The sequence below is a fragment of the Melospiza melodia genome, chromosome 8 (assembly GCF_035770615.1).
Source record: "Melospiza melodia melodia isolate bMelMel2 chromosome 8, bMelMel2.pri, whole genome shotgun sequence".
Lineage (NCBI taxonomy): Eukaryota > Metazoa > Chordata > Aves > Passeriformes > Passerellidae > Melospiza > Melospiza melodia.
In genome coordinates, this window is record NC_086201.1 from 26,028,799 (window position 1) to 26,046,217 (window position 17,419).

A 17,419-nucleotide genomic window follows, 5' to 3' on the forward strand; every position below is an offset into this window, starting at 1 on the left:
AAATTGTTCAAAGGAAACCAAAGTCAGTAGAGAACAGCAGGTGAGATGGGGCTCACACAAACACCACACCACAGCATTAGCATCCAGACAAAGTACTACAAGGCCTCCAGATCAGCCCAAAATCACACTCATGTCCAAAAATCTCACAGAGACCCAGAGCAGGCTAAGATAATGTCACCTAGGAACACTTCACTAGAAAATACGTGTTTAGTGTCTGCACAAGGTTGCGTCAGGAGCTTTGAGCATGCTTAGATTAATACAAGGCCTGGATACAAAAAGACCAAAATGTGCCTGAATATTACTTTTCCCTTAATATAAAGGTCTTTTATAAACACCAAATGGGAACTCTCCAATTAGTCATTTGAAAGCAAAATAAAATATGTCAATTTTGTAAATATTTTGATTGATGTGATACAACTAACTAGATTTTTTTTAAACTGGTCAATTAAGAGCATTCAATAAACAGCGGCCTTTCAGTCAAATCTTAACACAGAAAAGAAACCGGAGTGAACCAGACAGAGGTCAAACGCAAGACGTTAAGACTCATCACAATAAAAACTCAAACCTCTGCAGCTTCAGAAGGTGACCTGTGACCCCCGAGAGGCAAATGGCATCAAGCGCATGTCCCACTAAAAGCACCTCCTAAGCTTTCCCAGCTTGGAAACTCCCGGACCAGTTTCACCACTGGTGAGTCACAGGACTGCTGTGCTGTAAATCCTGGCTACCAGTCAGGGTTTAACCTGCAATGAACAAACCAAGTTCAATGCTAACCAGCCTCTAGCTTTGCCAGCTACTGTGAACAATGAAAACCAAAGTCCTATTGGTTAAAGGTCTTTAAACTGCTTTATTGTTATGTCCTAGATATAAACACAATCAATGCAAGCAGAAAAGAAACACATCATCCAGGACTTTGGATCCAACTAAAAGAAAGAAAGGAGCATTCTCAGTTTCTGATTATTATTCTTTTTTGCTCGATACTCTGTAATCTGAAGTACAACCTTCAGGCAAGACAGAAATTTCATCTGTTCCTTCTAGGATGATCTTATCAGGTAAGTATTTGCACAAACAAAGGTTATCTTTTAGTGTCCTCCTGCAAACAGAACCACTGATAAGAATTTGCTTTTTGCATTTGGATCAAGTGTGTAGTCATGGTGCTTTGTTAGCACTAAGTAATTGCTCTGCATTTAAAGCCTGTTTATCACCAGCCTAGGTAATTTTTCTTCAATGGGTTAAATACCCTGACAGCTCTGCTAAAGCTACAACAAATTAATCTGCCTATGCCTGACACTATAACCAAAGTACAAATGTGATAAGCAGGGGGAACTCTTCTTTTTATAGTGCAATCAAAAGAAATCAAGTTAGGTGACAGGTGGGCACAACCAAGTCTCCTTTTTACCAAAAAGCCTCTTAAAACCTAGGATGTGAGGGGGGAAGGGAGGGAAGGAGGCACCAGGTTTCAATGGGTCTGGTTTGGCCAGGCTGAGAAGTGTATGATGACTGAGCTGTGACTCACAGGGGACGAAGATGACCCGGCCCAGCACAGCACTGCGTTCAGCCTCCCCTCCAGCCCTGTGCAGGAAGCTGCTACACCCACAGCTGGCACAGCACCGGGGTACCAAGTCCGCTTCCTCCTGCAGCACAGCTCATACCCTGGCACTGCAGCTTACACCTTTGGAGCTCAGCAAAGCAGCTGAAGGCCAGCACATGCTGATGAGCACTGTTCCTGTGGGTTTTGGCCCTGAACAAGGGGCAAGAGCCCTCTTTGGTCCCGAGCCTGCAGCCACGTGTGGGGCAAGGACCCGTGTGCACTCTGATCGCACTGAGAGCAGCTCCAAATTTTCAGACTTACTGTTTGGTTCTAGAAGTACAGAGGGGTATCAGTGAGTTGCTAGTTATCCCAAATACATATGGCAAGGTAAATAACATTTCTTGCTGGGTTTTCTCTTGCAATTCATTTGATATGGACGTTGTCAATTCAAGGTAGAGAACAGCATCAACAGTGAGGGGGAAAGGCAGGATTTTTCCAGTGTTGTTAGTTCTTATAGCTTTCTTCAGGCTTTTTATTTTTTATTTCCTTGGTAATCTTAGCTCCTGTAAGTTTATTGGGAGAGAAGAACCCAAACTTTCCAGCCAACTAAAGTTACTCAAAAAAGTAGGGCTTTGGGAACTTAGTGATTTTAAAGTCAAAAGGTAAAAATAAATGAATGAATTATAACCAAACCAAAACACTACTTATTCATTCAGTTCTTGTGGCACTATATCGGATTTTTTTTTTTTCTAATTCTATGAGCTTATGCAAAAAAGCTTTTGTGAATCACTTCACATTCATGAGGTATGAACACTTCTGGTTATGTTCTGGGAACAGTCACTCCCACATATCTTCAGCCCACACTAAGTGCTAGATTTATTAGCAAGCATGTCCAGGTAAGGTATTATTTTACATTGTTATGAAATTCCCCATGAGCACTCCTATGTTAAAACAGTTACTCTTATCATCCATCAGCAATCCTGAACCAGTTTACAAACTTCCTACTAAAATGCAGTACAACAACTCCCTCTCCTTTGTGGTTCCTTGAGCAAGGTTACAACAACATTGTGAAATACAAAAATTACTACAGATCTAACTCATTAATCAAGTAGCACTGTTACTAAAAGCAGAACAGATCATTAGAGACATAGTTTCATTTTAAATCAAAATAATTTAGAGCTCCCAATTAACTTGAAATTAAGAATAAGAAAATGGTCTCTGCTTTTGTCAGACACCCTTGAACCTTTGCACTTTGCTGCTGGAAGTTCTGATATAAAAATACGGGGATAAAAATGGCACAAGCCATATTTAACACAGTGTCCACATATAATAGGAACTTGTTTTTAAATAATTGTTTTCTTGAAAGCAACCTGGTCTCAAAAGGTGAAAGGAAATTACCAATGTAAAAATGATGTAATATCACTCATCTCTTTGACAAGGAGATACAAGGTGTGTGTTGTCATCTTACTGCAAAAGTCCCATACCTTCTTGGTGATCTCTCATAGGACAGCTCCTCACAGCACTGACTCCTCCTTCCTTCTTCTTCACAGCACAGCCAAAAAAACTCCAGCTCCCTTCTCAACCACCTAACCCACTCTTTTATAGCACTCATCATTATTGGACACACCTGTAGCCTATTAAGGGCAGGCCTGTTCCTAATCTTTAGTAATTAGTACAGCTGCAACTCCTCAGGGGTGAGATTGCCTTCTGCACTATTCTCTTACATTCTATCCCTCCACAGGTGTGCCCTCTAGACCATAAAATGCTAACATGAACTTGTAAGACCCACCTGTCTTCTGGTGGACTTACCACGGAAAGTTCTGGCAGGTTCCTCAGCTGATGCTTACCATGGTAGAGCATTAGCTTGTGCTTTTGACCTTCCCTTGACATGAACAGACAGCAGCACTGCCTCCATCATGGCTGCTCTGGCACACATCTCAATGCTTCAGCTGTTTGTTACCTCTAGCTGAAATGAAAGCTCAGATTCCACCTAACACCATCCCCTCAGTTTTAGCCAAACACTTTTTAAGATGCTAATTTGCAAGATCCTGTGTGCACAGTTACATCTTCCAAAAGAAAGAAGAGTCGAAGCAAAGAGGTGAAGATAGTCTGTTTGTATCAGCTCCATCCACAGGCAATTTTATTTCAGCTACTGCAATGACTACAGGCATGCAGGATCTAAATAAACAACAAATGCGTTGTGCATACTTCTCTGCATTTATTTTCTCACCTTTCCTCACTTTGGGTTGTTTGGTCTTAACACTTGTTCTTCCTCTAAGGATATGTAGATATCCTCTTTGAATGATTTTCTCTCTCACCCTCTTTCCAACCACCCACGCGACAAATTTCTTCTTCTGTTGGTCTTGCCATTATCTCAGAGCCCCAAAACCACATCCTTCTGTTTCATCCCTGCTCACACTTTCTTTTTGCAGTTTACTGCTTTCAGAATCTCTACCTTTGTTCCCCTGCTTTGGAATTTTCCACTCCCCAAATGCCCTAAACATTGCAAAGAAAATGGAGAGTCTCCTTTGACAGTCTGGAGATGACTTAATGACCTTCTGTTGTCTTTGGTCTGAAAGATGACATAGCCCCAGCTTCACATCCATGAGGTATTTGGAGGTATAGTGATTGCATTAGACCAATCAGTATTCCTGTGATGTGTTTAGACAGGTTCCCCAGTTGCCACACAAATATTTTGAAAGTAATCTATTCCTGTGTCAGAAGTGCTCTGTCTAAGGCCTCAGTGTAGAAGTGACAGGACTCTATTGTTCAGCATAACTGAATCTGGGCTTGTTCCACCCTGTGCTGACAGACCAGCAGGCTCAGCCAAGAGCACACATCTGCAGCACTGGAGCTGTACCTTTAACCTCCTGCTGCTGTACAGGAGAACTGTATACTAGAGCCTGCTAAGTGATGCATCTAGCACTGCAGTTTGGCTGGGCAGAACTGATGTATTGCTGTTCTGGAGCTGACAGACAAATGGTATCAGACTGAGATGAGTAACAAGAGGGAAGTTTGTCTATAAAGCTTCTCACCACCATTCAGATTTACTTACAGTACCAGGGCACTGCACCAAGCACTAATGCATAGGGGAAAGTGCTGCAAAACATTTACCTTGTGTCACTGCCATCTGTCTAAAGTATCTGGGCTAGCAGCACCTGAACTGCAAGTTTAGATGTACAGCTGAGAGAGCAGAGGGCTCCCCAGATGGAGCTCCAAGGTTGGCCTAGGTTACCCTACCCTACAGTAGATATGCAAGCATCTGAACACTACCCCAAAAATCATTCTGCCAGTTCCTTGACTTGAAGAATCTTCAATCATGACAAGAACAAAGCAAACCCAGAACAGAACTTGCATCATTCATTACAGTTTCACAGAATACCCTAATTATTTAATGGACTCAGAGATCCTGTTTCCTTCCCAGCCATCCATTTTAATGACTCCATCTTGGTTTGTCTGGGCCATTCATTCCCCATCTGCAGGTGGTGGTGGGATCTGCACAACTCCACCTGCACTAATTCTGTTTTGGCTCTAGGTTTCAGACCCGTATGCCTCTGCCTGAACAGCATCCACACAAGCAAGACAACAAAAACAAGCAAGAACTTGTTCAGTAAATACATTTTAGTCAAATGACGTGTTGCAATACTGACAGTTACAGCTAACTAGGCATAACAACATCCCTTGTAAAACAGGGAGCTCAGCAACAGGTTGGGAATCTCCTCTGGCTAATATCAGAGGAACACTGCTCATATATGCTGGTGGAGGGCCTTATTTCACCTCCCAGACAAGTCCATATTCCTTATTTTTTCCCCCCGCACATATGAAAGTGTAGAATCCAGTGGAGCAATAGGTGAGAATAAATCACTATAACTGACAAAGACCATTTTTACTGTGAGCCTTCTAGTTACTATAATTAAGGATTTCTTCTGTCGTTTCCTTCCTTTTTTTCTTCCTTTATTTCTACTTTGTCACTTGCGTCTTCAAGGTTCATAACGTGGTTTCAGTCCTGAGTTCCCTGCTAGATGCCAAGTTTCAAAGTTCTCAAAGCACCTATCTAGGCACACCAAACATTATAAATAACATTTCCACATTTAAGCTAACTGGATCCTGAGCTAACCTGGTTTATAGCCATCTGGAATTCTTCAGAAAAAAGTGACTGTTAGCATTGTAAACAGTTTTGTCTTCACAGAGGACACCAAGAGTTTCCAACTTCATTGCCATCTTCATTTTGTGATCTGCGCTGAAGAGCAAGGTATAGATTTAAAGTAGATGATAATGCAAATAGTATTAATAAAAGAAACCTCAGGGTGATCTGCCTTTCCCTAATAAGGCAGGCTCTATCAGTGTCCCAGAGGCAGCAAGGTGCCAATACAATTAATCAGTCTGTTTTTAGTTCTCTGTAGACAGCAATATTAACAGTTTGTTTCAGTCTGTTTATATGGGCCTGACAGGTCTTCAAGATGCTGTGTTCACTCTCTTGTGATTAATAGTCATTCACATACTAAGGTGAAGACCAAGTAGAAAAAGAATGTTTTTAGAGGAGGACAGATAACTGGATTCTCTCTCTCCATCTTTCACTTTTAATTAGGAAACAGTACTAAATTTAGGAATGCTGTCTCACCATATTGTTTAAACTCCTCCTTTTTTTGCAACTTGCCCCTGGGATGAGCCAAAGGAAAATTTAAAACCACATATTTTCTTTGTTTACTTTTTCAGCTGTGCTCTATAAAGTCATCACACTGGTAGTGAACATCTGCACACTGGGATACTGGATGAAGGCAGCAAAGCCATTGGGAGCATTTTGTGCAAGGAATAAATCCTTATGGGAAAAGAACTTCCTTCTTCTCATCTCTGCATACCTCTTAGGTGACATCTGAGGGAACAACTGAGCACCAAATTCACCTCAATGGAGACTTCACAAACCAAGGAGGAGGCAGACTCTAAGGTGTGTACTGTACATTCCTTCAGGGGCTTTTACACTTGTAGCAAGTCCTATCCAACTGGAGATGCTTCCCCAGTACAAAACCAAACCTTTCTTGGGCTGGGGCCCTTCTCTTCACCACACAGCTTTAACTGCAGATGGTGTGAAGAATAAGAAAAAGGAGCATCAGGAGCATTGTTTCCCAGTCCTCCTTCTAGTTGTTTCATTTTGACACAGGGATGTCTTCTCTCTCCTCTCTGCTCCAAAAGAGCACACTCACATTTCTGTGATACATTTTGTCCACTCCCTCTTCTATTTCCTTAGCAATTGTCATCTCTCCATTTTGGAGGCAGATTTTGGGTTATTCCTCTTTTGTCCTGATTTCTTCATTAACACAATTTCCTGAGATTTTCTTCCTTGTTTGAAACTCCTTCTTCTGGCTTTCCAGGATCCCTTTTTTACCTCTAGTCAATTGATTGCTATGCTAGGCCTCCTTTGAACTCTCTTCTTTTACTGTCTTACCCAAGTCCATTGAATTCCTTGCCTCCTTCTGCCTATTTTAATCAGAGAATTACTTTTTTCAATACTAATCAGAAAGCATAATTTTCTTTCTTCTACTTTTTCTAAACAACCTTCAAAAATCTTCTTTTCTCTTCAGTTTTATTGAAGAGAATGGCATCGAAAAGCAGCTCTGCAAGAAAATACCATCATCCTCTGGAGTAAAAGAAAACCATGCTAATTTTTAAAATGCTGTAAGCTGCCCTAGCAAATAATAGGAATTGAGTAGTAACACACAAACACATATTAACCCACAGTGCAATGCTCTCCATAAACCTGTTGCTGTATCCTTCTCCTACTTGTTCTAGGTAGTTCATCAAAGCAATGACACAGGTTATGTATCCAACAGCAGCCCAGCTCCCCTTACCTGGGATAAAAACACCAGTTCAGTCTCCTCTCCCTTCCAAAGAATTCAGGTCCCTAGAACACCGTGTTCAAAATACAGTTACTGATGTCACCTGCTTCCTTGCCCTTTGGCAGCTCACCATTTCAAAGCAGTGACTTTCCTACTTGAAGTTTTGTCTTAAAAACTGGGGTACACTAATGCTTACAGATCCATCAGGTCAGCTGCATGTGCCCAGAGCCACTCACTTCACAGTATGGCATGGGCAGACACATCTTTCCATTTCTTTTGGAGATCCACACCAAGAACCACTTGGCCTTTTTAAGATCACAACAGTGGCTTGACAGTTTTAAGAAAATTGTTCATTTTTACCTTGTTAGAAAAATGCAGTAGCAGCTGAATGACTAAGATGAAGTCTAAAATGAAGTTCAACTTTTATAAAACTCCTGTTTTCACCACAGCAAACTCAATATGAAACACCTTTTGCTGTGCTGTGACCATGTATTTGCCAATAAACAAAATATTCAGTGCAGCCATCTCATGGATACTGGCTGAGCAAGAGACCAGCATAAATCATGTGCTGGGTCAGGTGTCAGGGGACTGCATCTGACCTCTGCCTCTGGCAAGGTCATACCACAGAGGAGAGCAGAGGTGCTGGAAAGGTGGTTGACTCAGGCCCCCCTCATGCTTTGTCACAATGTGAGGTGTTTCAAAGATCCCAGCAGTGATTACCTCACTGTGATGCCATGGCAGGGGGCATGAGTTAGCAGATCTGACTGAAAATACTCACAGCCAGAAAGCCTGAGGAGGAGTGAAAGATGCTCACCACAATGTGTAATGCCCCAGGGCTAATAGCTGACAAGAACAACTTCAGATATTCAAACCCTAAAACATCATTTTCTTTGGCAGAGGATAACCCAGCTTCCCAGGGAAGTCAGATACAGCACAACACCTTTCTAAATGGGTAATGCCTTCAGAATCAGAGTGAGAGAGAAAACAAAACAGGCAGCAGGAGAGACAACAGGCCAAGGAAGCTCCATCCTTGTGCTGCAGGCTGGCTGTGGCTCTTACCTTCTACGCAGATCCTCAGCCACCGCTGCCCTGCAGCTGAACAAGTAGGCTCGCAGGGATTTCAGCTGCTGTCTCAGGCGGACAACAGTTGCCAGAGGTTCAGCATGACTGTACAACATGGGATTTTCCTGCTGGATATCAATTAATGGCTCCTCATAAACATATTCCAGGAACTCTTTGGCTTGCTTTGAAACCTAAAAAATAAAGCAGTTTAGTTAGGCTTTTCTCCAAACTCTTTCTAAGCAGATCTCCCCCTCTGTGATCTGTCAGCTATTCTATGCATCTGAAAACTTAGTCTGTTACCCATTAAAAATGGAGACAGAGTTGAGAGAGATCCAACTGTCTCTGCTTATAGCCAAGTCAAACTTCATCAAGCCCTTCAAAACTGAATGTATGAGATAGCTACTTACCCAAAGTACAGTGATATCTGCAGTCACATATGCTTTTGCTGCACAGTAACATAGCTTGCTAGATTTTTTTCAAGTCTAAAATCTGAATAACCAGTTTCTTCCCTGCTAATATTTTTCTGTTTGTTCACTGCTTTCTTTTTGGCAAAAGTCAAGTTGTTGTGCTTTTTAAAATACAATTAAATAAAACTGAATCTTATTGGTATTACTCCCTAAGTTCCATCTGCAAGTTTTTAATGCATTTTTCATGATAGTGCCCTGTTTTATCTCCACCTGCAAAAAGCTACTGTAATCTCAATAAATGAACGGGACTTTTGTTCCTTAAGTGAAAAGGCCAAATTCCCTCTCATTCCCGATTTCTGCATTTTATCACAGCTGGAAAAGAGAAGATAGGATTACAAGAAATGAGCTGCAAATCACCTGAAACTCTGCTACAGAAATATTACTGGTTCCACTATTCAATTAGTCCTCCTGGACCTCTAAGTCAATGTTTACACTGAGACAAGGGAGGGATGAGTTAGGCCAACAAAAGTAGAAAGGGCACACATGCTACAGCCTCTTGAGATTTAGGAAGTTATTTCCCTTCTGGTGCTGTAGGTAAGAACAATATACATCCTTATAAATAGCACCACTTCCAAAACCAGCACCAGTAACTACTGACAGGGGAAGCAAGCCCCAGATGTAACCTTTTTACAACATTTAATACAAGTCTAAGAAATATGCCAAGGCCAGCCTTCCACCAATAACTACACAGATAACAAGATGTGGCATTTTAAATATAGCAGACCATAACTCCACACGTTTCCCAGGTCCTGAAGCTGTATTAAATATCCCACCTATTTACATTAAGCGCCCCACTAATTTTTTTTTTTTAATATCCTGCATGTACAAAGAACTGTGCCATCTGAGTGGAATCAGAGCTAATGTTGCAACAAAAGCACCTCAGATTTTGTAGAACAAAATTCTATAAACTCAAACTTATCAAGTTTTTTAACACTAGCAACATTGATATTTTATTATGCTTATTGCAGTGCATTAAAAAAAAAAAAAAAAAAAAAACAAACCTGCAGTTAAACAATCTGCTTTTACAATCATTAATTATCTGACTGCAATATCTCAGCAATCCTTTGGCAACTTCCGTATCTATAGTAATTATTAGTCCTCTTCCACTAAGGAGCAAATTAAAGGACGTATTCCATGGTTCCTGAGGAGGTGTGTGAATGCCCGGCACAGTGACCAGCTCCTCCCACCAGGAGGATCAGGTGCTGAGTTCTGTCTTTGTCTATCTCCTTGCTTTAAGCCTCTGTCAAGGTGATGGGCTCCTGACCCACCTGCCCTGCTGTCTTGGGAGCTGGGGGGTGGTTCCTGTCCAACACTGCACTCACACCTGTGCACACCTGAACCCCACACTGGGCATCTCTCCTGAAGCATCAGGAGCACAGAAACAAAAAGCTGCCACAACTGAGGTCCCCTGAGTCACTCTGCCACATGCCTGCACTATGGTGACCAAGCACTACTGTGCAGCTGCATGGTCTGAATGCAGCCTTTAACAAGACAAGGGCAAAGCAAACCCTTCCCTCTCCTTGCCAATAAAATGCACCCATGGAGTGCTGATTGCAGGAAAAGCAGCTTTGCCCAGCATCATTGGCTGACAGGTGTCAGTCCACTCTACATGGCTGACACAGGCACACACATCTTGTAAAACATTAACTCACATTGCCAAACACAGCAATGTTACAAGAGGCTGAAACACAGTCTAGAAACAGGAAGGGTTGGGCAGTCACAGTAATTCAATATTTTAGTATACATCCTAGCATACTCACAGTCCCCCAGTTTTACTGGGCAGTAAAACAGTCCTATTATATCAGCCAGGATTGAGAAGATGCAAAGTGCAAGAGGGTTTCAACTTTAAATGTCATAAAAGGATGGATGCCAACATTCCAGACCTTTCCTTTCTAAAGCCTGCAAACTTAGAGTTCAAAATTCAATTTACTGTAAGTCAGCTTCTCCTGAAACCTTCTGGCACAGGGAGTTCATTTCCTACTGTGTTTGTCTGGCATTTTGTGCAGGCTGAAAGCCACCTGAAACAAGCTGCAATATTTAGTGGGCTTTGCATGCAAACAGGGAAAACACTTGGCCTAATCAAAAGGAAGGAGGAGTGTTCACAGAACTGCCTCTTTTCTTTTGCCTTCACACAAACACATGAAAAATACAAATATGAAAACAGTAGGAGACATGGGGAAAAAAGCAAACCTGGGCACTGAGCTGCAGCTTTGGTTTGACAGAAGAAACATGTCTAACTGGCAAGTCCTTTCAAAGAGCTTCTACTGCTGCCAAGAAGATTTCTCTTTTCCTACCCATATGCTACCAGATGTTAAGTGCATTGCTGTTTTTCAAGATCCTGGGTATGGGAAGAGACAGCTCAACAGAGGTTCATTGTTTCTGATTTTCATGACCTGTCTTACCAAAAGCAGACAAGAACCTCTCAATTTCCAAACTAAATTGATGCCACAGCTTATTTTACAGCTGCTGAGCTCATATAACATAAAAAGAAAACCATGTACAGTTACACTGTAAAAGCTCATGTCCTACAGTACTTTTTGGTGCTTGCTTTACCAGAAACAGGACAGACCCCAGAAACACCTGAGGAGGTGGGGAATAGGTGGCAGTGGAAAGGAATGCAGGTTTGCAAACTCTTCATTGAATTTTGCTTCCCATTTGGTGGACTGACAGGCACATTTCAGACTGTGTAAAAACAAAGCAGTTTGTGAATCCTGGAGCCCTGTCTCAGTCCTGACCATCCAATGTGGCATGTGCTTATTTCCTGCAGGACCTCTTTGGGGTGTGCAGCCAGGAGCACATCCTCCTCTGCAGAAGCTCCACTTCCAGGCAGTGCTGTGCTACCTACAAGGGGCAGGGCAGTGTGCTTATCTTCACCTTCCCTCCCTGCCTTAGTTCCTGCCCTAATAGTTGGGGATGATGTTGGTTTTCCTTACCTGAGGGGTTGTGTTCCTTTCTTAAATTCACCTCTCTGAGCACTTTCACACAAAGACAGGTAAAGCAGTTGCTCAGAATTTGCTTGTGTTCCCAAGGCACCTCATATCTGTTCTGTCTACAAAAAGTGCAAAACGAAATTTCTCACTATTACAGTGAGATGACAATAGATTAAGTTTTCAATGAATGCTTAAGCTTTAAAGTCCTGCTTCTTTTGGTGCCTCAGCTTCCTCTACCACAGGAAACAGATTAGAGCATAGTTTTTATGCTGCAGGTTTAGAAAAAAACCCAGCTAATTTTCTTGGCAGTATTACTGACAACTTGATACGAGGCCTTTGCCTTACCATCCACTAGCCCCATATCAGGTCTGCTTATACTACCACGTGGTAGCAAGTTTAGTCCTTGGTAAAAGCATCCAAAAAAAGAACTTTATAATATTCCTAACTTCTAGGCATAGGAGGGCTTTTTGTCTCCACACCTTGGAGCTTTGCAACTTTGAAGAATCTTGCATTTCACAGAGCAAGACTATAATTTTCCTGATAGCAGGCTCTGGCCACCTTTTAATAATCTCCCCATCTGACAAATTTTCTTCAAGAGACCTGCTTTTCCCCTAATAGGGCATTTACTGGTTATTTTTTTCCTTTTCAAATAGCACATAATAATAATAATATTTGCAGACACAAAACATCAAACAGCCTCTCCTAACAGTGGCTGCTAGGTCTGAAGCTCTAGCATGGTCTGGATTCCTTATGAGTCTGTTATTCTTTCAGCATATACTGCCTGAGATGGCAAAACAACACTGTTACTGTGTTTGCTGGTATAATGCTTTGAGGCATGTAATCAATGCCCCTATCTCGCAACCAGCCACCGAGGCAGCAACAAATAGCAGATTATAAAAGTTTTAGAAAAGCTCTTGTGTGGCAAGTGAACAACTGTAGAATTTTCTTGTTGTGTTACTTTCATCTGTTTGGTTCAATCAAGTGCTGCAGCAATGTCCTTCTAGTGTCCTCAAAATGCTCACGCCAAGAGACAGGACATACTGGGCCTCACAAACATTGCATTTGGTAAGCCAGTTTCCTATAGGTATTTCCACAATTTAGTGGATTCAGTAAGCAGTGCCAATCTTTAGTCCCTGGTGGTCATGAAACAGGTACTCCTCAAGGCTCCAATAACTGCAAGAATTAGAGCTGTTGTTGTGTGCTACCTGTCCCTTGAACAGCCAGATAAGCAATGATGAGAAAGATGCCACCAGGAAGGAGGAGCATGGCTGCTCTGGTGGAGGAACACCTTAGATCTGGCCAAGGAAACTGTGATGAAAACATGTCTTGTTGAGAGAGTGAGGCTCATTTTGTCAACAGGGAGAAAGGAAACAGTATTAGCAGTCAGTGCCTGCAGCCTTCAGGCTGTTGTGTTTCCATCAGCAATTCAGTTCACTTGCTAGCACTGCAGCCTGCAGGGAGATTACCTTGTATTTGGAAGTGTCCCAGTTATGAACCAGCCGTGCAGGGATAAGGAAGTTGTCATCCACATGGCAGGTGCTGCAGTAATACCATCCACTGTAGCTGCACACCTTGGCTTTCCCATTGGACAAGCCTATGGAGCGCTGACAGCCTAGAGAAAAAAGAGGAGCAAAAGTCTGGGTTTGTACACCAAGCCAGAGATACACCTTCAGGATGGAGTCAGAAAAGTATTCCTCCATTTGAGATCCTTTTAATATTTTATTTATTGCACCCTAGAGACATTTCTCATTCCATAAAAAAAAAAATCAAGAAATAAATATCAGTATTCCTGGACTAGCACTGAAAAAGCACACACTAACTTGGGCATGTGTGACAAAGAGTTCAAACAGCAGTCAAAAGACACTTAGCACTTCTCAAGAAACAAAGGCAGAAGAGTTGCTTGTGAGACACTGGACATTTAAAAGCCATGGCCATCTGAAAACCATGGCCTGAAGCTTACACAGGCCACATTCTACTGTATGCTTCCTCCAGAGAGCTCCCATTTTCCCCACAAGAGAATGGGCCAGCACTGCCTGCCTGCAGGGGTGCAAGCCAGCTCCTGCTGACAGCCAGAAGGGATGCTGACTTGGCAGGTAAGACAGCCACAGAATTAGCACAGCCAAGGCAAACCAGTCAGATCATGAATAATAACTGAGCAGCAGTCACACTGAGAATGAGTAGTTCTTGACGAGCAGTAGTGACATAGCTCAGTTCCCAGCAGGGTTTATTTCCTTACAATTGCATTACTCCATGTCTTACAAGGTCTGAGATCTGCCTGACACTTTTTTCACAGCTAGATCCCTTGCCTCTTCCCATGCCCTCTTGCGTGGAGCCCCTGGGGAGAAACAATGTATTCAAAAGCTGCTGCTTTGGTTGGAAAGAACTAATGCAGACATCTCCTTCATCTGACCACCTGTTTTCACAAAACACATAAAAACTCAACATACTCGACACTTCTGTCTTTCAATGGTGACTAAAATGAGCCAAAAGGTTCATATGATATTAGAGTGCATGGCTGAAGTCAGACAGCATAGTCACAATTAACAATCTGCTCAGGAAGTGAGGCTAAAAATGTGTGGGTAAGGTACATCAAGATGTCTGTGGTTGTTAACAACACCTCTAGACACAGCTCATGTGACAGAATTTCTTCTTGTCCTTGAAATGCCAGTGTCCCCACGTGACATTTACAGTTTCAGCCAGAGCACCAGAGCTCCACTCTGGCACATGCTGTATGCTCAGATGGGTTCTGCCACAGCTGGTGAGACATACTGAGTAGCAGAATCTTTGTACATCACTTTTACTGCAAAAGCATTGGTTAAACAAGAGTTTTTCAAATAGAAGTCAACTGACCGATTGCTTTTGTCAATATAATTAATTTCATTTAGTGTAATTATGTGACTTCTCCAGCTGAAAGCATCTTTTCTCCTCAGCAGAAGTTACATTGATTTGAGAAAAGATTGCAGGTCAGCTATTCTAGGCAAAACCCTAGCTCCTCCTTTCCCACATCACCATGTCCCACTCTGCTCTAGAAAAAATCATTAGAATAACCTAACCAACACAATTGGCTCATTTCTGCCTCTTTCACACTCCAGAGCCACTTGGCCACTGAATCTCTGCAATACACACTACCAAGTGAATCAGTAGGAGACACATCCTGTTTCAATCTCCTTCTTCCCCTGCCCTCTTGGAAGAAGTAAACATATGAACTGGTCAGTTATGATAATTATGTTCATATCAGATAATTATGTTCATATCTTCTCCTTTACTCTTCATAAGATAAGACCAGAACACAAGAATTAATGATTTCTAGTGATAAAACTGTGTCTGAATGCAAATAGTCTCCCAAGTCAATGCCATTGAAACCTTCTAAACATTCCCCACTACCCAAGACTTACAAGGCTGGGGATGAGGATGGGACAGGACATACTGATTTCACCTAACTAGCACCATGGATTCCACTGGCTGCTACCTTGTCTTAATGCCCTAACTCCTGTCTGTTAGACTGAAGGTAAGAATAAGCAAAAGTCCAATTTGAACTGCCAAAATTCTAGATTAAAACATTTGCAGTTGAGAAAACCACTTTAAGGCCTAATTTCTTGCAGCCTCCTAGAGCCAGAAACTCATTCCAGTCCATGGAGACAGTTTTCTCAGGAGAGGAGTGACAAAGCACAGAAATGCTGGGGGTCTTCTCTCCTCTTCCCTGTATCCAACCCCTAAGAACTGAAGTCTCCTCTCAGGGTGAGGAGAGTCTCAGCAAGCAATCTTGGATGCCCTTCATCTTCAGAAAAGGTGGTTTTATGAAGACGAGGAAGTGGAAGAAATTTCTACCCAAGCAGTATGTATTGCTTTCTCCCTTGTTACAACCCTTTCCTGTGCCCATATTTCCTCTTTACACCTAGTATTTTTCATTCCTCTTCCTATCCTCAAGAAAATATGTTCTGCAAAGCTACATAACAGTTGTGTAGCTGGGGTTTGTTAGATGATGTGGCACTGGCACCCCTTTACATCTTCCCCTACTTTCCAAGCTCTGCTGTTTGAAAATCACCATCTTTTCCATTCCTCTCTGTTGTGATTCATAATGATGGCTATTTCTACAACCCTTTCAAATCAAGTTATCAAAGCACTGATTTTCTTTGATGTTATGCAGTTCAAAGTGGTGTAGTGTGACAAACATATTTCTGTGGCATAGACCACTTATGCTACTTTGTTTTTTTAAGATGGAAAAAAATAGATCAAGAATGAGAGAGAAAGAAGAGGAAGAAGGAATAGCCATTGGCTTAATCTTGCACCTGGGCATCCAGGTACATCAGCTTGCCACGATGTCTACCAGAAGCAAAGCTAGCACCGATTCCTGGCTTGGAACCCCTGAGCAGCTCTCCCAGCAGGACAATCAGATGTAGCTGACCACCACTGAGATCCATAACACAATTTAAACAGACAGTTTAGGGTTTGGGAAGGGACCATGTTTGCAGAGAAAACATTTAATTGCCTACATATCTAGAGAAAGCACCCTGCAGAGGATGGGAGAAAAAAAGCAGCAGAACTTTCACCAAATCTCTCTCACCTATTCCTAATGCTCACACAGAATATTATCTATATAGCATTTGTACAAAGGTCTGGCAAACCCCAAGCCTAATGCAAAGAGATCATCTCTCCCTAAAGAATGTTATAGAGCAAGCTACAGAGGGAAGTGTAGCTGTAAGGTACACTGCTAGCAAAGAGAGGGAAGGAATCATCCCAAACCTTTCATCATGGAAAATACAACAAAACAGCCTTGGAATCAAGGAAAGAAAATAGGGGTTAGAAAAAATAGCAGCAAGAAAGTGCTCTTGGGCACTGATGAATCTCTCTCAACACGTCTGTGAGCAGAACAGGAGTATCAACATCAAGAGGCTCATGTCCAAGTGCGAAGCCTTCAGGAAGAAAACAGTACAGAAGGTGAGGTTAAAAAGTTGTAACAAAACTCTCTCCTTGACTTAAGGTGGTAGACTAGCATGGAGGAGGAATCCAAGACCTCTGAACACAATTCCTCTTCTCTGAAGCATGGAAAACACCACTTTCAGGTTGCTGCATACTCTTGTGGTCAAGGAAGACACACACAACTATCCTTTTTATCCAGACACCTTTCTCTTTAATCTTTTAGCAAGAAAAGACTGGAGCAGCTCCACAGTGAAACAGAGAAAGTGAAAGACCAAATTAGAATCAAGTACACAACTGTTTTCCTTATTGAATAAAGTTCCTTGCTTGGTAACAGGAAAAAGCAAGTCCCTTGTGATTGTGTGCTATAATTAAATCTGTGACAGATTAGCTTAGAAGCTAATTCATTTAGAAACAACATACAATACAAAGAAAAGAAAATTATCCACAGACTTCAAAAGGCTTTCAGCTTGATAAAGGCATAAAGCAGACTAAGCAGAAGGAGCACAGCAACAAATTTTCAGTGTTAGATCAGACATACAACATTGCTCTATCAGGTCAGCATCAACAGAAATAAGGTGAGAATTACTTCAGTTGCTTACCTTTATTCCTGTGCATCTATTCCAATTCAGTCCACCATGGGAAAACTCAAATTCACAAGGAAGATACACTAATGATCCA

General features: G+C 42.0%; 1 protein-coding gene across 4 annotated transcripts in view; it reads right to left on the reverse strand.

Annotated features, from left to right (window-relative positions):
* PLEKHM3 (pleckstrin homology domain containing M3) overlaps positions 1–17,419 on the reverse strand; it is a 115,323-nt gene that overhangs the window by 72,831 nt on the left and 25,073 nt on the right. For all 4 annotated transcript variants that reach the window (XM_063162357.1, XM_063162361.1, XM_063162359.1 and 1 more), the window contains exons 5-6: positions 13,288–13,433; positions 8,422–8,615 (exon numbers count right to left, since the gene is read on the reverse strand). In XM_063162357.1, coding sequence (XP_063018427.1) covers positions 8,422–8,615; positions 13,288–13,433 — 340 coding nt within the window. The remainder of the gene's footprint in view (positions 1–8,421; positions 8,616–13,287; positions 13,434–17,419) is intronic.